The 18,352-nt window shown below is 34.7% G+C and overlaps 1 protein-coding gene across 4 annotated transcripts in view; it reads left to right on the top strand.

Moving 5' to 3' along the window:
• The window catches only part of Zeb2 (zinc finger E-box binding homeobox 2), a 131,235-nt gene that overhangs the window by 93,125 nt on the left and 19,758 nt on the right, over positions 1 to 18,352 (top strand). For all 4 annotated transcript variants that reach the window (XM_042683457.1, XM_042683460.1, XM_042683461.1 and 1 more), the window contains exon 4: positions 2,457 to 2,528. In XM_042683457.1, coding sequence (XP_042539391.1) covers positions 2,457 to 2,528 — 72 coding nt within the window. The remainder of the gene's footprint in view (positions 1 to 2,456; positions 2,529 to 18,352) is intronic.

The following is an 18,352-nucleotide window of genomic DNA, read 5'->3' as shown; positions in this document are numbered from 1 at the left end:
ATACCTGAAAAGCTGCATGTTCCATTTTAATAAATTGAACTTGATATTCAAAATGACAGAAAGGCAGATGCTCAGAAAGCATATATGTTCTGGGTAAAAGTAAAACCCTCTCAGCTGATGTCTCTAAAAGATCTTAGTTGCCTAATCTTCAGGAAAAGAGAGTTATTGCTAAGTAATGCTGCTACTTGCAGTGGATACAAAGTACCAACTATGTGTTTGTATACGCAGCATTTATTAATTTGGTCAGCAACCACCTACTGTAACTTCTCTTTACTTTTTCATAAGAAAATGCGAATGAGGAAGGAAGTACAGCAGAAATCTTGAACATTACCACTATTATGCAAAAAAAAAAAAAAAAAATCTGCTAACTGTTCCCCTCTGTGACTTGAAGTGCTCTCAGATGGAAAACTTATGATTCTTGTGACTCTTAGCTACCAGAAATCACATGAGATGAGCAAGGAAGAAAGACACAGAAGCTATATTTATATCTGGTGCTGAACTTCTCAGAAATACCTTAATTTAATTCTTTGCAGACACCGATTAAAATGTCAAATGTGGGAGCCTTTCAAACGATCGATTATTACAATTGACAACACAATATTGCTATATGTTGAACTTCTAAATGTTTTATGTAAAAGGTTCCTGTGAAAATATTGCCTAAGTAAAAGAAAAGTCCAGAGTCAGGAATGAATTTAGAGTGGCTTTATAGTATAAGAAAAAATTACTTAAATTATTTTGTTTTATTGAGTACTGGCATTAAATTAGCATCTATGTGTATTTTGAGAGAGGGGGAATAGAGGGAGGGAGAGATAGAGAGTGCTCACATGCACTGGTCCTGGGACCTGGGTGCTGTCCTTGAGCTTTTTTGTTCAAGGCTAGCAATCTATTACCTGAGTCACAGCTCTACTTCTGGCTTTTTAGTGTTTAATTGGAGGGAGATTAAGAAGTCTCATGTATCTTCCTGCCAGGACTAGCTTTGAACTATGATCCTCAAATCTCACTCTTATGAGTAGCTAGGATTACAGGCATGAGCCCCTAGTTCCCAGCTATATTATTTTAAGAGGACCATGATATTTTAGCATTGATACTATAAATAGATATACCACAGGATATTGACTACAAAATATATTTTAGGGCTGGAAATATAGCTTAGTGGTAGAGTGCTTGCCTAGCATGCATCAAGCCCTGGGTTCGATTCTTTGTTACCACATAAACAGAAGAAGCTGGAAGTGATGCCGTGGCCCAAGTAGTAGACCATTACTAGCTTTGAGCACAGAGAAGCTCAGGGACAGAGTCCAGGCGCTGAGTTCAAGCCCCAGGACTGGCAATAAAGAAATAAATAAACCTTTGAAATATCTATATGTATGTTTATTACTTTTGCTATAATGTTTTCTAGAAACCTCTATCAAGGTAATCTATTATAAGCAAAGAAAGACCAGTATAAATTTAAGAATTCATTGTCTTATTTATAAACTTTTCTCTTGATTTAAATAAAATGATTATTCCATCCTGGATTATACATGGGCCTCATTAGCATTGTCATTATAAAACTACAATTTCAAAAAGCTCATGTAATTTACTTATTTCAGGAATTTTTAAATGGCAGCTATCTTTTTTCTGCCTTCCAACATACTCTGGAAGGCAGAGAAATTCAACAGTTCTCCTATTTTTCAAACTTTCCCTTAATTAAAAACATTACAGTTTTTGAAATGGCTTTTAATTATTTATGAATCTTCAACTTTAATGTTACATTTTTTCCATCTTAATCAGAAATATAGCTATTGTTGTATCTAGAGATTATTCCTCAGAAAACTCATATGATTACCTGTGGAGGCACAAATGATAAAGAAGAGAAAAAATTTTTGAGGGATTGGGAAAAGAATAAAGAAGATTCGGTGAAATAAGTATTTTGATACTCTGAAATGTTTGATTTATAAACTGGTCATTCCAAGTTTTGGTATGTAGAATTTGGGCTTAAAAAAAATGTATGCTTGCCTCAATTAGCACCACCATAGCTATCTCAAAGAGAAAGAAAGACATAAAAATAAAAAAGGAAATTCTGACTTGCCACTAAGCACCCAGAGCAGCAGAGACATAGCTGCCAGTGTGTAGCTTCATAAGTACAAATACTTAGCTGCTTTTGACGCTTATTGAAAAAATAATATCTTACCCCTGTTTGTCAGTGGAACTGCCACCAGAAGAAAAGCCCTTCATTTGCTCCAAATAAGCACCTCTGTTTTTCACAGCTTGCAGTAATGCTTAAAGTAAATAAGTTCTTGTGCAGCTAGCACTATTGGATTCATTCAATTGCCTGAACAAAGCTATTGTTTAGAGGTTTACAACAAGCCTTTTCTGTGTTTCCTTTAAAAGAATCTTCCTTGTTCCTGTGCTTGGCATGCTTAGCATAGTAATCTTTTCTACAATTTTCAAATGCTAAAGATAATTTTCCCCCACAGAAGAAATGAAGGAAGACTATGACACTATGGGGCCAGAAGCCACGATCCAGAACACAGTTAACAATGGTACAGGTAAGTTATATTTACTACACTACAATCATGTGTATCCTGTATCATGTACACTTAGTGAGCCTAGAAAGGAAACATTGGCCTGTTCATGTATGTCTTCATGACTTAACAAGTTAAGTCAGCCTTCACAGGTCTCTGCTTTTGTTTCAAATCCAATTTTTTTTTTTTTTTTTAACATTTTAGTGGGGTTTTTGCTTTGGCTTGGTTTGGTTTTCTTGTTGGTTTTTATTTTGATTTGTGACAGTCTGGAGGCCTGAACTCAGGGCCTGAGCACTGTCCCTGAGCTGTTTTCCTTTCATTGCTTGACTAGTATTTTAACATTAGAGCTACAGCTCCACTTCTAGCTTTTTTTGTGGTTTATTGGACCTAAGAATCTCACAGAATTTTTTGTCCTGGCCAGCTTCAAACCCTGATTCTCAGATCTTAGTCTCCTCAGTAGCTAGTATTACAAATATGGGTCACTGCCCTCTGGCTCATTTTGGTGTTTTATTAAGCAAACAACATGTCTTTCATTCTCATCTCTCTTACTTGTCTGTGAAGCTCAAGAATATTAAATTGTATGAATGGGTCATATCACAGCATGAATTAGGGTAGATTTGTAATATTTTTACTTTAAATGACTATAAAAATAATTTCAAAATTAAAATCTGATATGCCTTGATTAGTACCACGTAATATCAGCCATTGAGAATTTAAATGATATGCTGGAATGCAGGTGGTAGAGCATTTTTTTTTTCAAGTTGCCAAAATTCCATGACCATTCCTCAAAAACAATCGACTGAGTTCTTTTAAATTATTTCTTTATTTTTCATTCCTGCCTCTATTACCTCCACTAAATAATATGAAGTTTTAGAGGAAAATCAATTCCTTATTCATTGTAAGAAAGCTAGAACGTAACAGTAGTAAGACAGTGGTTTTTGTTTTTTCGATTTTTTTTTTTTGTCTTAACGCTACTCTTACTACAGAATTGAGGTTAAGGACAATTGCAACACCCCATGTCTTTCCCCAAAAACTGAATAGCATCTTCTCTCACTTTCTACATTATCAGTACAAACTTACACTAACTCACCAAGTTTATCTCTCTTTTCCTGAATAAGATTACTTTCAGTGTTTCAAACAATCCTCCATATGACCATTCCAAATAATAAAATAACATAATTTTTAAAAACCATAACTTTTAAACAATTTATCAATGAAAAATGTGTAGTTTCATGGTTTCAAAACTTTAAATAATTGAGATGACATTTGTATCACTCTGTGTTGGTCCACATAATAAACTGTTCATGTTGTGTTTCTATTTTATATGTCCTTGCTAGTAAACAACACTGACTTTCTTAAGTATAAAAAGAAATAATGAGAAACTATTGTGAAATTTTTATTCATTTGTATGTCAATTTAAAGTACAAAAATAATGTTCATTATATGGTTATAGAGAAAGCAAAGAATTAGGGACTGATAATTCGAATTTCTATAGTCAGCTTTAGCAATAACAAAATTATGACCTTCATAAATCAGGTAATTTTTTTTTTGCAACTTAGTTTCCACCCTAGAATTCACTTAGAATTCATGCTAAGAATTATTCTAGTTTTAATACTGTGTGTTTCCAGTTATTATTGCCATGAAGAAATAGAGACAAGACCAAATAACTTCATATAAAAATATGACAAAATGATATCATGTATTAAATGCCTCTATAATATCCCAACTTTTGAGATCAGTAATGGCCTCATGTCTTTTTTTTAAAGTTAATATTAAATTTCAGCTTTAAGCACAAGTGAAAGCCAATTTTAATTCTTTGATAAGCAAAGTTTCACAAGTGGGGGGGGGCAGGAGATGGGAGGGCAGGGAATGGGAAGGGGAAACAAAGAAGGAGGCAACAGTGCTTGACAAGAAATGTACTCATTACCTTGGTCGTGTAACGCATCTGTACAGTATTTTCACAATTTAAAAAAACTTATTAATCTCAACCAAGGGATAATTTAGTACCCATTGTATATACTTAAATTCTAAAATAAGATTAGCCAAAATTGTTCCTATCTAGAAATTTAAAAATCTATCCTGAATATCCTTTCACCAGACTTTAAGATTTCCTATTCCTATAATACTGTTCCTAATGGTTCATACATATTCAGTCAATAAATAAAATAATAAGTATCCATTGAATGGCTTCAATATATTTATTGTTGTGAGTATGTATCGGAGGAATGTGGGTAAGGAAGACTAATTCATTTATTATCCAACTTGGATACATATGGAAAAATAATGATGTATTTTTTCCCTCATATATGGAAGCTAGAATTCATCTATAAATATCTAAATATCTAAGTAAATACCTTGAGTAGTATTCAATCATATACAAATGTATTGACTGAAATCAGTAGATTCAAGGAAAAATTCAATTAGTGTAACTAGTTAGAAAGGAAAAATGACAATTTAACAAAATAAACAGCAGGAAACTGGTTCTTGAAAAGGTTGGTTAGGGTCAAGGGGAAAGGAAATGAGGAGGAGGAGGAGGAGGAGGAGGAGGAGGAGGAGGAGGAGGAGGAGGAGGAGGAGAGAGAAGGAGGAGGAGGAGAAGAAGAGAGAAGAAGAGAGAGAAGAAGAGAGAAGAAGAGTAAAAGAAGCAGCTGGAGGATAATGCAGCAAAAAGTTCAATATCTATCCTACAAAATTTAAGAAAAGTGAGGGAAGAAGTGGGTTGGAAGAGATGGGAAAAAATTGGAAGGGGTGACATTGATCAAGATGCACTGTATTCATAAACTGCTTTGTTGAATGGTACCTCCCTTGTAGAACTACTTAAAGATAATAAAAGTACCTTTGAAAATGATGAGTGAAAATATATGATAAGTATGCCACAAATGGTAGGAACAATAAATAATTATTGAATGACAGAAATAGAAGAGATTCTACAGAATGGATATGAAAGTAAAGTTTTATGAAAGAGGTAGAATTTGAACTAAGTACACATTAAGTAACCATGGATTGAGGAAGAGCTTGCTAGCAGAAGTATGAGTCAATGAGAAAGGGCAATTTTTAATTCAGAGACAGTGAATGAAATGATTTGGTTCTATCAATGGGTACTATGGCCAATTTATGGAAATAAAGCTGGACATGAAAGCTCAGGTTAGCTGTTGGGGAATATAAAACACCAGAGAAAAGGCTGGGTCAAGTTATGATTCTATGAGTCTGTGGAGGGTGGGAAGGTCTCTAGACACCAGGTGGAAGTCATTGTACTTAGGCATGAAATAATAGAAAATTTGTCCTTGGGTGATGACAGTGGAAAATTTAACAATAAGACTTCTTAACTACTAAACCTATGGATACTTGAGGTATAATGGCCTCAAGATTACGTATCTGTATGTTTAGAATATAGCAATACTTACTCTTTCTGGATATTTAGAATAAAAGTTTGAATTTTGAGGAGATCTTGAACCAGCCTTATGACTTAATTATTTTCATGTTAAACGTTTATACACACACACAGAGAGACAGAGACAGAGACAGAGACAGAGGAGAGAGAGAGAGAGACAGAGAGAGAGAAGTATGAGAATGTTCATTGGAAATAAGGAACTGAAACCCAAGAAGCCAGGGCTAGAGATAGAGATTTGGATCCTGCAAATATATTCAGGTAGTACTTCACATCATAGGACTATGAAATTTTTGATTGATAGTAAATTAATAGAAGTAAATAGAATGTTGTAGGTAGGGCTTCTAGTTCTTGAAAAGAAAAATCAAATTCATTGAATGAAAAAACTGAAGATTGCAAGGAGAAAGAACAAATTTAAACATCCATAGCAAAGAAAGAAATATTTATAAAAATGAGAATGGTTAACTCAATTGAATTCTTCAAATAACCACACCTAAAAGAAAGCTGAGCAAATATGCTTTGGGCTTGATTCTGTTTATAGCTCTGGGTTTTTTTTGTTGTTGTTTTGATTTTTAGAAAATAAATATATATTCTCATCCTATCATAAGTTTACTTCTTGTTCCTGAAATTTTTACATGTGCATTTGAAATACTGCACCTTTCTACTTGCGCCACCTCCTTTTCTCTTCTCATGTCCACTCATCAATCTATTGGCTGACCTTCTTTGGTCTTCCAAACTGCAGTGATAGCTTCATCCATGGAACCATTATGGTTTTGGTCACTTTGATACCACTTTGATTCTGGGATGGTCAAGTGTTTTTGAGAGTGAATAAAAGGCAAATACCACTTGAACTCCCATTTCATATGTTAGGGTGATATATTTTTGATACTTGGCCTAAAGTAACTAGCAAGATATTTTCATCTCGTATCTTTCCACTGTCCCAAACTATACAGCCTTATGTGTGCATGTCTGTCTCTATCAATGTCGCAGTCTACATCTTTCCCATAATCTTTTTTCAAGTTTCCTTAATGGCCTCTAAGATCTATAGGGAAAACTACTATTCTTCAATTCAGTGTAAAGTGTCATCCATTTTAATCAGACCTTGCCCTGGGTGTTATCTACAAAATCATATTTATACTTATCTTTCAGTCTCCCCTATTTTTTCAGACACGAATCTCTCATTCCTTTCTTTTACTTATTGAAATTCCATTCACTTTCTATTTTTCAAGGTTAACTCACATCCTATTTCCTTCATGAGGTCAACTTTGAGCTCCTCAAACCACATCAATCTCTTCCTTCTCTGAAATCCCACAGCCCTAAGGTGTGGCATAAATTTTAGTAGGTGGAATTGTCTTTCTTTTTGTTGTCTGTAGCCATTCACTTAATTTCATGAAAACAAGCCATTTCTTCACCTGAAAAACAGAGGTAGATTTTCATGATATCTACTTCATAGGATTGCCGAGGTAATTAAATAAATAACATACATTAGTAAGGTACCAAAACTATTGACTTTAAGAAAAACACTATTCCATTTGCCTCAAAGCACTCAGTTCAGCGATGAACACACATATGGGACTTTCTGACTGGTTGAATAAATTCATGAATGAACAAGCGAATGAAGAATGAATGAATAAATATTTGATGGAGAACAAATGCACTCTGATTTTTAAAAGAAAAATCCTATAGTAGGAAAGGGTATTACTATGGAGGAAATTGAGTTAGTATTTTAAAAAGACTAAAACCAGGACATATGTTCTTGAGATAAACTTGTTAAAGGCAAGCACAAAAAGCAATAAAGCCATCTAGAAAATCAATTTATTTTATTTTTATTTTTTATTTTTTGTGTTACTACTCAGGCTTGTACTCGGAGCCGAGGCACTATCCCTGAGCTGTTTTTACTCAAGACTACCACTTGAGCCAAGTGGAAGAACTTCCTGGTTTTTTAGTGGTTAATTGGAGTTAACAGTCTCACAACTTCCCTTCCTGGGTTGACTGCAAACCATGACCCTCAGTGCTCAGCCTCTTGATATATAACAACATAAGTATTGCAAACTTGATTTGTATGAAACCTTTTTCCACTTGCTGACTCTTATTTTTTTGGTAGTACTAGGATTTGATCTCAGATGTTAACACTTGGTAGCCACTACTACACCATTTGGGTCACGTCTCAAGCCCCTTTTGTTTTAGTTTATTTTTCACCTTATGGGGCTAAACCTCAGATTGAGATCCTCTTACCTTAGACTCCCATTGATCAGAGATTTCAGACCTCACCAAACCTGTTAGTTGTGGTGAAGTCTCCCCAGTTTTTGCTTACGCTAGCCTCCAACAAAATACTACATAGCTGGATAATAACTTTCTGTGCCTAGCCTTCCATGCCTAGCCTAAATGTTTTGTTTTTTTAAAAAAAATGCTTTTAGCTATAAAACAAAAAAAAGCACCTTTTACAAACACACTTTGCGTATAAGAAGGAATTGGGCACTGGTGGCTAATACCTATAATACTAGCTACTTAGGAGGCTGAGATCTAAGGATTGCAGTTCAAAGTCAGCCCAGGCAGAAAAGCCCATGAGACTCAGAAAAAGCTGGAAATGGCGCTGTGGCTCAAGTGATAGAGCACTAGTCTTGAGCAAAAGAAGCTCAGGGACAGTGCCCAGGCCCTGAGGTCCAGCCCCAGGAATGGAAAAATGAAGAGGAAGAAGGAGGAGGGGGCAAAGGGAGGAGGAGAAGGAGGAGAAGGAACATTGAAAAAACTTAGGATCATTTTAAAAGTGAGTTTGCCTGCATGATAGTAGTAACAAGATCTATCTTAGGTGCATAGCCTCTAGCATTAATGCAATTCTACGTACACATCAGGACTCAAATAGCCCTTAATGTTTTCCTCTTTGAAAGTATGAAAGTTATATTCACACAGACAAGATACTTCAGTTAGAAAAGGCTATTAATAACCATATGCATCTTCACCCTTTCTGTTGGGTGAAAAAAATAAAATATACCTAACACCAAGAAATTGGGTAAGGCCAACTTAGATCTCAATTTAGATTTTTGTTTGTTTGTTTTAAAGTTATAGGTGTATGATTTGTATTAGATAGTGGTGTGTGTGTGTGTGTACCTGTGTGTGTGTGTGTGTGTGTGTGTGTGTGTGTGTGTGTGTTTCCAGGGATGGTCCCCAGAGCTTCAGTCATGCCAGTTCTATATCCTTGACTACACTCCATCCCAAACATTCTTTAGTTTATTCTTGAGACACAGTCACATAATAAAACCTAGGCTTGCTTTGAACAGTCTTCCTGTTCAACCTCCTGAGAAGCAGGGATTATAGGCATGCACTGTCACTCTTGATTAAGGTCTTAATCTTACACAAAAAAATTCTTGTCTAGGAACTATGTATATGTACTCTAACTATAGTCATAAAATGTGTCTCAACAAACATAAAATATAAATTATTTTACAGATGAGACGCCTTCATTTTGGAGCAGTCCATAATTGAATTTTGTCTCTCCCATTTACTGGTTACAGGATATGGAGTACCTAATTGATTAGCCTTCATTTTTATACCAGTAACTAGAATAAATGATTCTGTGTACAGGCCTCATTTTAGAGATTGGATGCCATGCCACTTTAAAAAATATATAGAAAATATCTAAAAGATAGTTGTTCATGTTCTTATTTTGTTTTACTAGTCTATTTGCATGTATAACTAAGCCTTAAGTATCTTTAGTTATGAAGAAATAAATGTGTTGTGAACACTTTCCTACCTACATAAGCATTTGTAACAACAGACAAACTGGCAATCCTGAGAACCTTTGACAATTTGACTACCTAGAAAACTCCATAGAAAAGTTGGACAAATTCTTTTTACTATTTTGCTGCCACATTTGAAATTCAAAGGTGAAAGTTAAAGTTTCAAATGTGAAATTTAAGGTATTAGTTAGAAAGGTCACTAAAACTACCTCCATCTATCCAATGAATCTTCTATCTCATTTCATCTTTAATTAGCATTCTTAATTATAGAGGAGGAAGAATTGGTAGTATTAATAATATTTCTATAAAATGATGATAAAAGCAATAAAATATTCTCTCCCCCTCTTATTTGATAACTAACTACTACCAGGAAACATTTTTCTTAAAACATTGGTCCATTTTAACAACCACTGATGCTCATACTCATTCCTTCCAGTGTTTGTTATATATAGAATTTGAGCTGACGCTTGAGGGAAAAAACACCTTTAAGGAAACAGAAAACTTATTTCCTGCTTTTAGGGGACATAAAATTTTGTAATGCCAGTAGGAAAAGAATTCTTAAAGACATAACAACAAAATTGCAAATAAATAATTATAGCCTCATACTTTTTCAAATAAATGGTTTCTTGTTGAGGACCTACTAAGTGTAAGGCATTTTTGTGAGCATCATGGAAAATGCAATGGCCAAAGAAGATTCACTGTCACTAAACATTCCATTAAGTGAATAAGTAATGGCAGATGAATAAGCAACATGAGTAATATGTTTGGCATAATATTGGGGCATAAATGTCTGATTATTGCTAATCATTACTGTTATAATTGAGTATAATAATACATAGACTAAGATGTTTGCTTTGAAACATCACTTACACTGTAGGGTCAAACAATAAGGGCTGGATATTTTAGGGGATTTCTGACAGAGTGTTAGGGTCTTATATTAGGAACGATATAGAAAGATACCTTAAGGAGATCACAGATTTCAGGGAAAGTTTTCTTTAGGACAAAAAGCTTCATTCTGTGCCTGTGTGTGTGTGTGTGAGAGAGAGAGAGAGTGTGTAAAAGACAACTGAGTGAAAGATGATGTAGGTTATTGATTATTGGAAGAGTTGTGAGAGAATAGCTTCAGAGTGTATCCATGGTAGTAAGCAAGAATTCATCTTTTGTTTTTCAAATCAATATGATCAGAATGGAGAATGATGGCAGAGAGCATTTTGATGAATTTAAGGTGGTCCAGAGAATTGACACTACTTGCAGAAGGTAAATAAGATCATCACCTAACAGAAAATGAATAGGAATAGAGACAGAATCTTAAGTGGAAATTAGAAGTGATTGCTGTGATCAGTGTTTGGAGGTTCATCACAAAAGAGCATCAAATGTAGAAAACCGTCAGAAATTAGACTATACCATAATTTAAGTATATTCTGGTATATTTGATACATTAAAAACAGAAATATTAGAATAGATCTTACTTCGGCAAGGAATGGAAATGAAAGTTTTCAAGTTCCATGGTAAATGGAGGCAAGTATTCACAAAACAAATGAAATGGACTAGAGGATTTGTTGAGTCCTGAGAATCGCACTGTTTCAGTGTTTACAATTATCACCTGTTTCAGAGAAATGAAGGAGTGAATGATGTAGTGGGAATAAAAATGGAAATCAGAAACTGCAAGTTCCTTGTCTGGTTCTGAGGGATGGAGTTGTCCTAAGTTTAGCCAAGTATAACAGGTAGACATCCATGTTGTTGGACTAGAAAAGGCTAAAGCACTGTGAAGACAGAAGACTACCTTTTGGTAATGAAGTTTCCCAGAATGAGAGCAATGGCAGCCTCAAACATTGGCATGGGATGGGTATCATTTTATTTGAGCTTGTATCCTTTAACCATTGTCCTAAAACCTGATTCAAACATGAATAACCTTAGACTTCATGACATTATGCTTAGAACTAGGCATGGTGGCATGTACTTGTGTTCCTACCACTCGGGATACTGAGTCAGGAAGCTGACAAGTTTGAAGTCATCCTGGACTACCCAGCAAGTTAGGAACTGTGCCTCAGCTGACAGTGGAGGCTCTTTGAAGACAGACATTAAACTTGCATTGCTCCAAATTCCTCTAAAAAGGCATAGTGGTTTATACAGTAGAATTGGTGAATTAAAAAACAAAGAGTGAATTTGAAAGAAGAGGCAACACTGTTTTGAACTGGCAATGTGAATTCAGGAGTATCTTCACCCAGTTGCTTTACTCTATGCACGAAGACAGATGCAAGCAGGAAGGTTTTTGCAGGAAAGATCTGTGAGGGATGGGATATTACCAAGGGATGACACAGTTTCATTTAATCTGAAGAAGTGGAACGCATGTAGGAGTATGTCATTAAGCATGTGGGGGAAAAACAAGTAGTATGTGAAATGGAAAAGCAAAATGAACCGTGAATAAAGTTCTTTTTTTTGGTCTCTCATGTTAAACTGCAGACATTTTTTATTTAACATAACCATAACATATCTAATAAAAAATAATAGCTAATAATATTTCCCCATTGAAAGGTGCACTGGAAAGTTATTCTTTAGTGAATACACTTAGAAACTTGATTACAAATAAACAATACTCATATTAGGAAAATACAATCCTTACATACTAAAGAAATATTTTAAATAACTGTCTTGAGCAGAAAATCTGAAGAACTGTTACATATCTCCTCTTCTCTCTTACTCTCAGTAGGCTCAAGCCTGGATCATCCAAGCCAAAGATTTTTCTTTTTTTTTCTTTTCTTTTTTTCTTTTTTCTTTTGCCAGTCTTGGGGTTTCAACTCAGGGTCTGGGTGCTGTCCCTGAGCCTATTTGTGCTCAAGGCTAGCGCTCTACCACTTAAGCCAAAATGCCACTTCCAGCTTTTTCTGAGTAGTTTATTGGAGATAAGAGTCTCAAGGACTTTTCTGACTGGACTGGCTTCAAACTGTGAGCCTCAGATCTCAGCTTCTTGAGTAGCCAGCTCCCAAGCTAAAGACTTTTTAAAAACTGAAGTAATGTGTAAAATTCAGAAGAGTAGAGGTACTACATATTAATTTAAAATAAACAAGAAAAGAGGACTAAGGTGAGAAAAAGTAAATTTTTAATATTTTTTATTGTACAGATACTTAAGAGGGGTGACAGTTACATGAGCTAGGTAATGAGTCCATTTCCTATTGAGCATTGTTACCCCCTCCTTTGTTTTTCCCCTACCATCCCTTTCCTCCCCACATCCCCAATTCCTTCCCCTTCCCTCTCTGTCTCCCCCCCTCTCCCCCGGCAAAGTTGTAAAGTTAGTTTTCAACATCATGTCTGTGTATCTCATTGCTACAATGGCTCATCCTGTATCCTTATTTCAGCATTTCATTATTTCCTTTCCCCTCCCCAAATTAGAAAAATGTATATACAAGATGCAGGACATCGGAATCAAATACAGTGACAACAGGGGTTATACCATGGGGGAAGAACATACAAAAGAAACCAAAAAAAATCTCATAGTACATTATAAGTACATTAAAAAGAACAGCAAGAAAGATAAAATCTCTTGTGTCCCTATCTTAGGGTTCATTTTGATTAGCATCAGCTTATATGGTCATATGAACATAGCTTTTGACCTTTTCTGCTTGTCCTAGACATATACTAGTTATTGCAGATAAGGGAAACCATGGGACCTATGTTTCTTTTGGTCTGGCTTATTTCACTTAATATAAGTTTTTCCAAGTCTTTCCATTTCCTAACAAATGAGGCAGTGTCATTCTTCTTGATGGAGACATAGAATTTCATTATATAAATATGTATCTCTATATATCTATATAGAGATACATACATACACACACATATATATACCACCTGAGAAAAAGTAAATTTAAAAGAGAAAAAAGCCAGGGGCCTGAGGCTTACACCTGTAATCCTAGGTATTCAGGTGGCTGATAATCTGAGAATCGAGGATCAAAGCCAACCCAGGCAGGAAAGGACATCAGAGTGTTATCTTCAATTAATCACCAAAAAGCTAGAAGGATAGCTGTGGTTCAAATGGTAGAGCATCAGCCTTGAGTACAAAAGCTCCAAGCCCTGAGCTCAAGCCCCAGAACTAACACACACACACACACACACACACACACACACACACACACACACACAAACACAAAGAAAGAGAGAGAAAAATAATATTTTATATATATATATATATACACATTAAAGTAGGCTCTTTAGTTAGCTGTACTAATTTTATGGTGCAATAATATGGTGTTTAGAATTACTTATAATGTCACTATGATTTTTTTCATCATTTAGAACTTTTTAAATGGTACCAACTCAGAGATAATTAAATAATGATGAGGTCCCTTTTCTCCCCATACCAAATTATTATCTCTTATATTGAATTATTATGGTATAGTAGAAAGAGCAATGGTCTGAGTCAAGATGTGTGAATTTTCTGTCTAACTCTTCCAGAAATTAGTTATGTAACTTTGTTTGAATTATTAACCTTGCTGTACCTTAGTATGTCAGTTGTTAAGTGAAGAAATTAGACTTCAAATTTTGGACTTCACCTCATCCTACCCTTTCTCCTAATGAAATACACTGGGAAGCATGAAAGTGGATTAGACTGTTCTAGGTGGTATGGGAATGGGAGATCTTTGGGAGGCCTGTTACTAAACACAAGGCTAGCGTACGAGGTGTGTCACCTGCATAACAACGATAGATCCTGGGACCTAATGAGCCTCATACTTGATTGCTGTGCTGTTGCTGTCTTAAAACTCCTAACAGTTGTTGAATAATGGATTCTGCTGTTTCATTTTGTTCTTGGAGCTGATTATACCTCACAAAATAAATTAAACCAATAGTAAAGAAAAAAAACATGTGGAAAGAAGTGAGATACACTCCTGAAATATAGAAACACAAATTAGTTCAAATTTGCAAGATTCTTCCAGAAGTGTCACTCAAGCAACTAGATTCCTAATAAAATCAAAGTTTAGATTGAACATCAAACCCAGGGATGCAAGACACAAACTCCCCAGTCTGGTCCTATCAGTGATAAGGTTAGTAGACTAGCAAGCAAGTAGGCCTCTTTAAGCATAAGTTTTGTGCATCTATCATTAGCATACCAAGAGTAAGAAAGATTTTACATCCTTATTATCTTCTGGGTTTAATAACTCCCAATTCTTATTTCCCTGACATGGATTTTAAATTAAAAAATGTTAAATTAGCTAGCTTTGTAACATTGGTAGAGGCCACAAAAGTTTGATCATCAGTTATTTCTCAGCAAGAGTTGAGTGCATGTGTAGAGTTAATCAATTGTACAAGGTCAGATAATTCAATTAGTACCTAAGTATTTTAACAAGGAAGGAGTCATACTATTATAAAGCACGTCATTTTCTTCTTGTTTATATGTTTTATAGATTGGAATAATTTCGTCCTCCAGCCAAATCATCAGTTTAATTTTTTTAAAATAAAGTTCGTACATGGAGATTTTTAAATAACGGAAAGGAAGAAGCAAAATGAAGAAGGAGTTCTTGGCAGGGTAGGGACAGCGATGGGTCAGGTACAGACCATAATCAGTGCACACCAAGAAGAGCTTGTTCACTTCCTGCCTAATGAATACTGCAGTTTTATTAGCTTTGTTTGCGATTAGTAGCAGCTATCTCCACTTCACAGCAAGAGTTCTTACAAGAAATAACGAATATTCTAAGCTTCTTGAGTGCCTCCTTTCAGTCAACAAATATTTAATAAGCACTGTTTTCCTTATGAGGTTGCCTATGGTTTCTAGCCACCTCCCAAAATATTTTTTTCTGAATCTTTGTATGTAGCTCCCTCATCAGAATGCTCTGTTGTTCTGTTTTTAATTGAAAAGGATACAGATTAAACATCCTGAGCTTACCTAGGGAATGAAAAACAAATTGGCTATGGCAATTAATTAATCGAAAGTATGGAATTCTGGAACTTTCAGGATATTCCAGAAGGAACGTAATGACTCATCTTACTGATGAGGAAATTGAGATTCAAAACATAAAATAAGTAAGCCCAAATGAAGAGTCTAAAGTCTAGGACCTACTTTGAGCATTCAATTATTGAGCAATCACTGTATTCCAGGCAGTGAACTAAGCACTTGAGATCCAAGGCTAAATAAGACACATTATGCTTCCACCAGTTCATTGTATGTAAGGGAAAGACTACAATATACTGTGATACAGAACCATTTGGCATTTGAGGTGGCATTCAGTAAGTAAAGAAGAGGGTATGAAGTCATGTTGAGATGGTTAGAGATATTACCTGGGAGAAAATTCCATGATGTTTCTCAAAACCATGTTACTAGAGAGATCTTATTTGGCCACTTGAAGCAGAAGTAATGGTTCTTAAACTGGGCACGAATCATAATTTCTTCAACTGCTTTTTAAGGTACAAACTGCTAACCCTAGAATGGGCTCCCAAAGTTTGCATTTCAGACAAATTCCCAGGGGATACTTATGTTCTTAATCTAGGAACCATACTTCAAAAATCGTTGAATATCCTTGAGAGAACTACAGACTCTTGTATGTCTCTCTACAAAAAGCATATGTAAAGAGCACACAAATTTCCAAACAAAATCTCCTGACTTTGTGAATCTCTCTAAAATATAACAAAATCATCTAAAATTGGTAATATAGCAATTCCAAGTACATATGTTGTCTAACTTAAGGAATTATTTTTAAAAATCGGACTCTGAATCTTTCTGCAGTGATACATAGCCATCAAAATTGTCTAAAGTTAGCAGTCTGTAAATCTTGATGTTCACAATCCCCTAATATAAAATCCAACTTTAAAATTAGACTCTGTCCCTGACTGATCTACTTCCTGCTGTTGTGGGAGATATTTGATCCTGCAGACTACTACAAATTCCCACCCCCTGTTCATTCTTCACCTCTCTCCATTAAAGTTCTTACACACAGGGAACTTTCATTGGCATCTGAATATGTGTTCCCTGGAGAAAGTCATATCAGAGCAGGGATTGGCAGACTAGCCAAGACTCTGTCCTCTGTTGCTCTTGACGACCCTTTCCTGGCTTCATATATTCCTCTGTACCAGTCGGAGGCTCTGAGACGCTTTCATGTAGATGTGCAATGAGAAAAAGATCCTCTTCCTCCCTCTTGGTTGTTTTTAGACATCTAGTGCCAATGTGTAATTTGGAAACCTTCTGAAAAAATGTACATAGGAAACACATATTCGTTGATGAACTTTAAGTGAAATAACCATGAGAATTTATATACTTCAGCAAATGATGTGTGCTTCTTTAGAGTAAAATGTTTAATACAAATGACAGAATATTTTTTTAAAAAAGATATTTTCTGTCTTCTTATATAAGGTATTAATAAAAACACATTTTTCCAAAATATGTGGGATATAAGTACATAAATAATGGCTTCTTCAGGTTCCTTTACATTAATATAGTGAAGTACATAAATGCCACATTATAACATAATTGCTACATCACACTAAGGATATAAAGCATTTTATATAAACATCTATTGTTTTTTACATATATATTATGTATTTTTACATCTGTATTTTTCAGGAATACTATCTTTTTGTATATGTCTCCAGATATGAGAATCAAGAAAGTAGGAAAAGACAAGTCAGTACCAAACCCTCATCCTAAACACACTCGTTCTAACAAGCATTCAATGAACCAGTACTAACAAAGAGATGGGTGAATATTCTGACTTAGTTTTTTTTATATAGCCTTGTTACAGCTCTTCTGGGCTCTCCATAATACTTTCTTGTCCAAAGGAATGATTTATTCATTTTCATGATCATCATAATGGTTCAACATAATATTCAAATAAATTTCCTCAAGTTTCAATGAAAATTTAGAATATGCAGGATAAAAAAAATGACATCAGAATAACAATATTCCTAGGTAAATAGAGTAAACAAATAATACAAATGGCAAAGGGAAAACTAGAAGAAGAAAAAGACAGGCATCAGGACCACACTGCAATTTAACTACCTGGAAACACTAAATAAAACCCACTATTCAATTATGGAAACTGACTGGTTTAAGAACCAATCAATAATTCTCTTATATTTAGAGTTCTATTAACATTCCTTGTTTTCAGGCAATCTTGTTTAAAGTCAATCCATATTGATATTCATCATTATTTACCTAAAAATATCAATATATATGTAAGATAGCTGTAAAGATATTTATGAATGCCTCATTCATAAGCAAGGATAGTGAGAAGTAACTGACATACTTCCAAAATTTGATACTCTATTTATGTGAAAGCACATAGAAATTTGTCTAATAATATAAAATAGATATGGCCATAAAGAAACATTTTTAATTAATGAAGCCTTTTTTGTGGATAGAGGAAAGTTTACCTAATCTCAGGGAAGGTTGAGATATTTGCATGATAGTAGGGTAAATTTTAGGACTAAATGCAAAATCTCTGGAGAAGGTATGGGAAGAAATGACTTGAGATTTCCTGCAAATTTTTGTTATGGTTTGATGATAAATACCACACAAATATTCTTTGTCAGTGTATTTTGGCAGTTTTTCTAAGAAGGCTAGGGAATGAAGAGGATTACAGAAAGAATGAAAATGAGGTTGATTTTATACTACAAAAATACAACAGGGAATTCTGAACTTTCTAGCAAATTTCCTATCTCATTCCTGTGTCCACTACCTAATATTACAAATTTTTTGTAAAAACAAAAATTCAAACTTTCAACTATAATCAGACCTTCCC

This window comes from Dipodomys spectabilis, unplaced genomic scaffold, assembly GCF_019054845.1.
Source record: "Dipodomys spectabilis isolate Male_0828 unplaced genomic scaffold, ASM1905484v1 ptg000081l, whole genome shotgun sequence".
NCBI classification, from domain to species: domain Eukaryota; kingdom Metazoa; phylum Chordata; class Mammalia; order Rodentia; family Heteromyidae; genus Dipodomys; species Dipodomys spectabilis.
The sequence above is the reverse complement of the archived record's forward strand: the minus strand, read 5'-3'. Positions and strand labels throughout refer to the sequence as shown.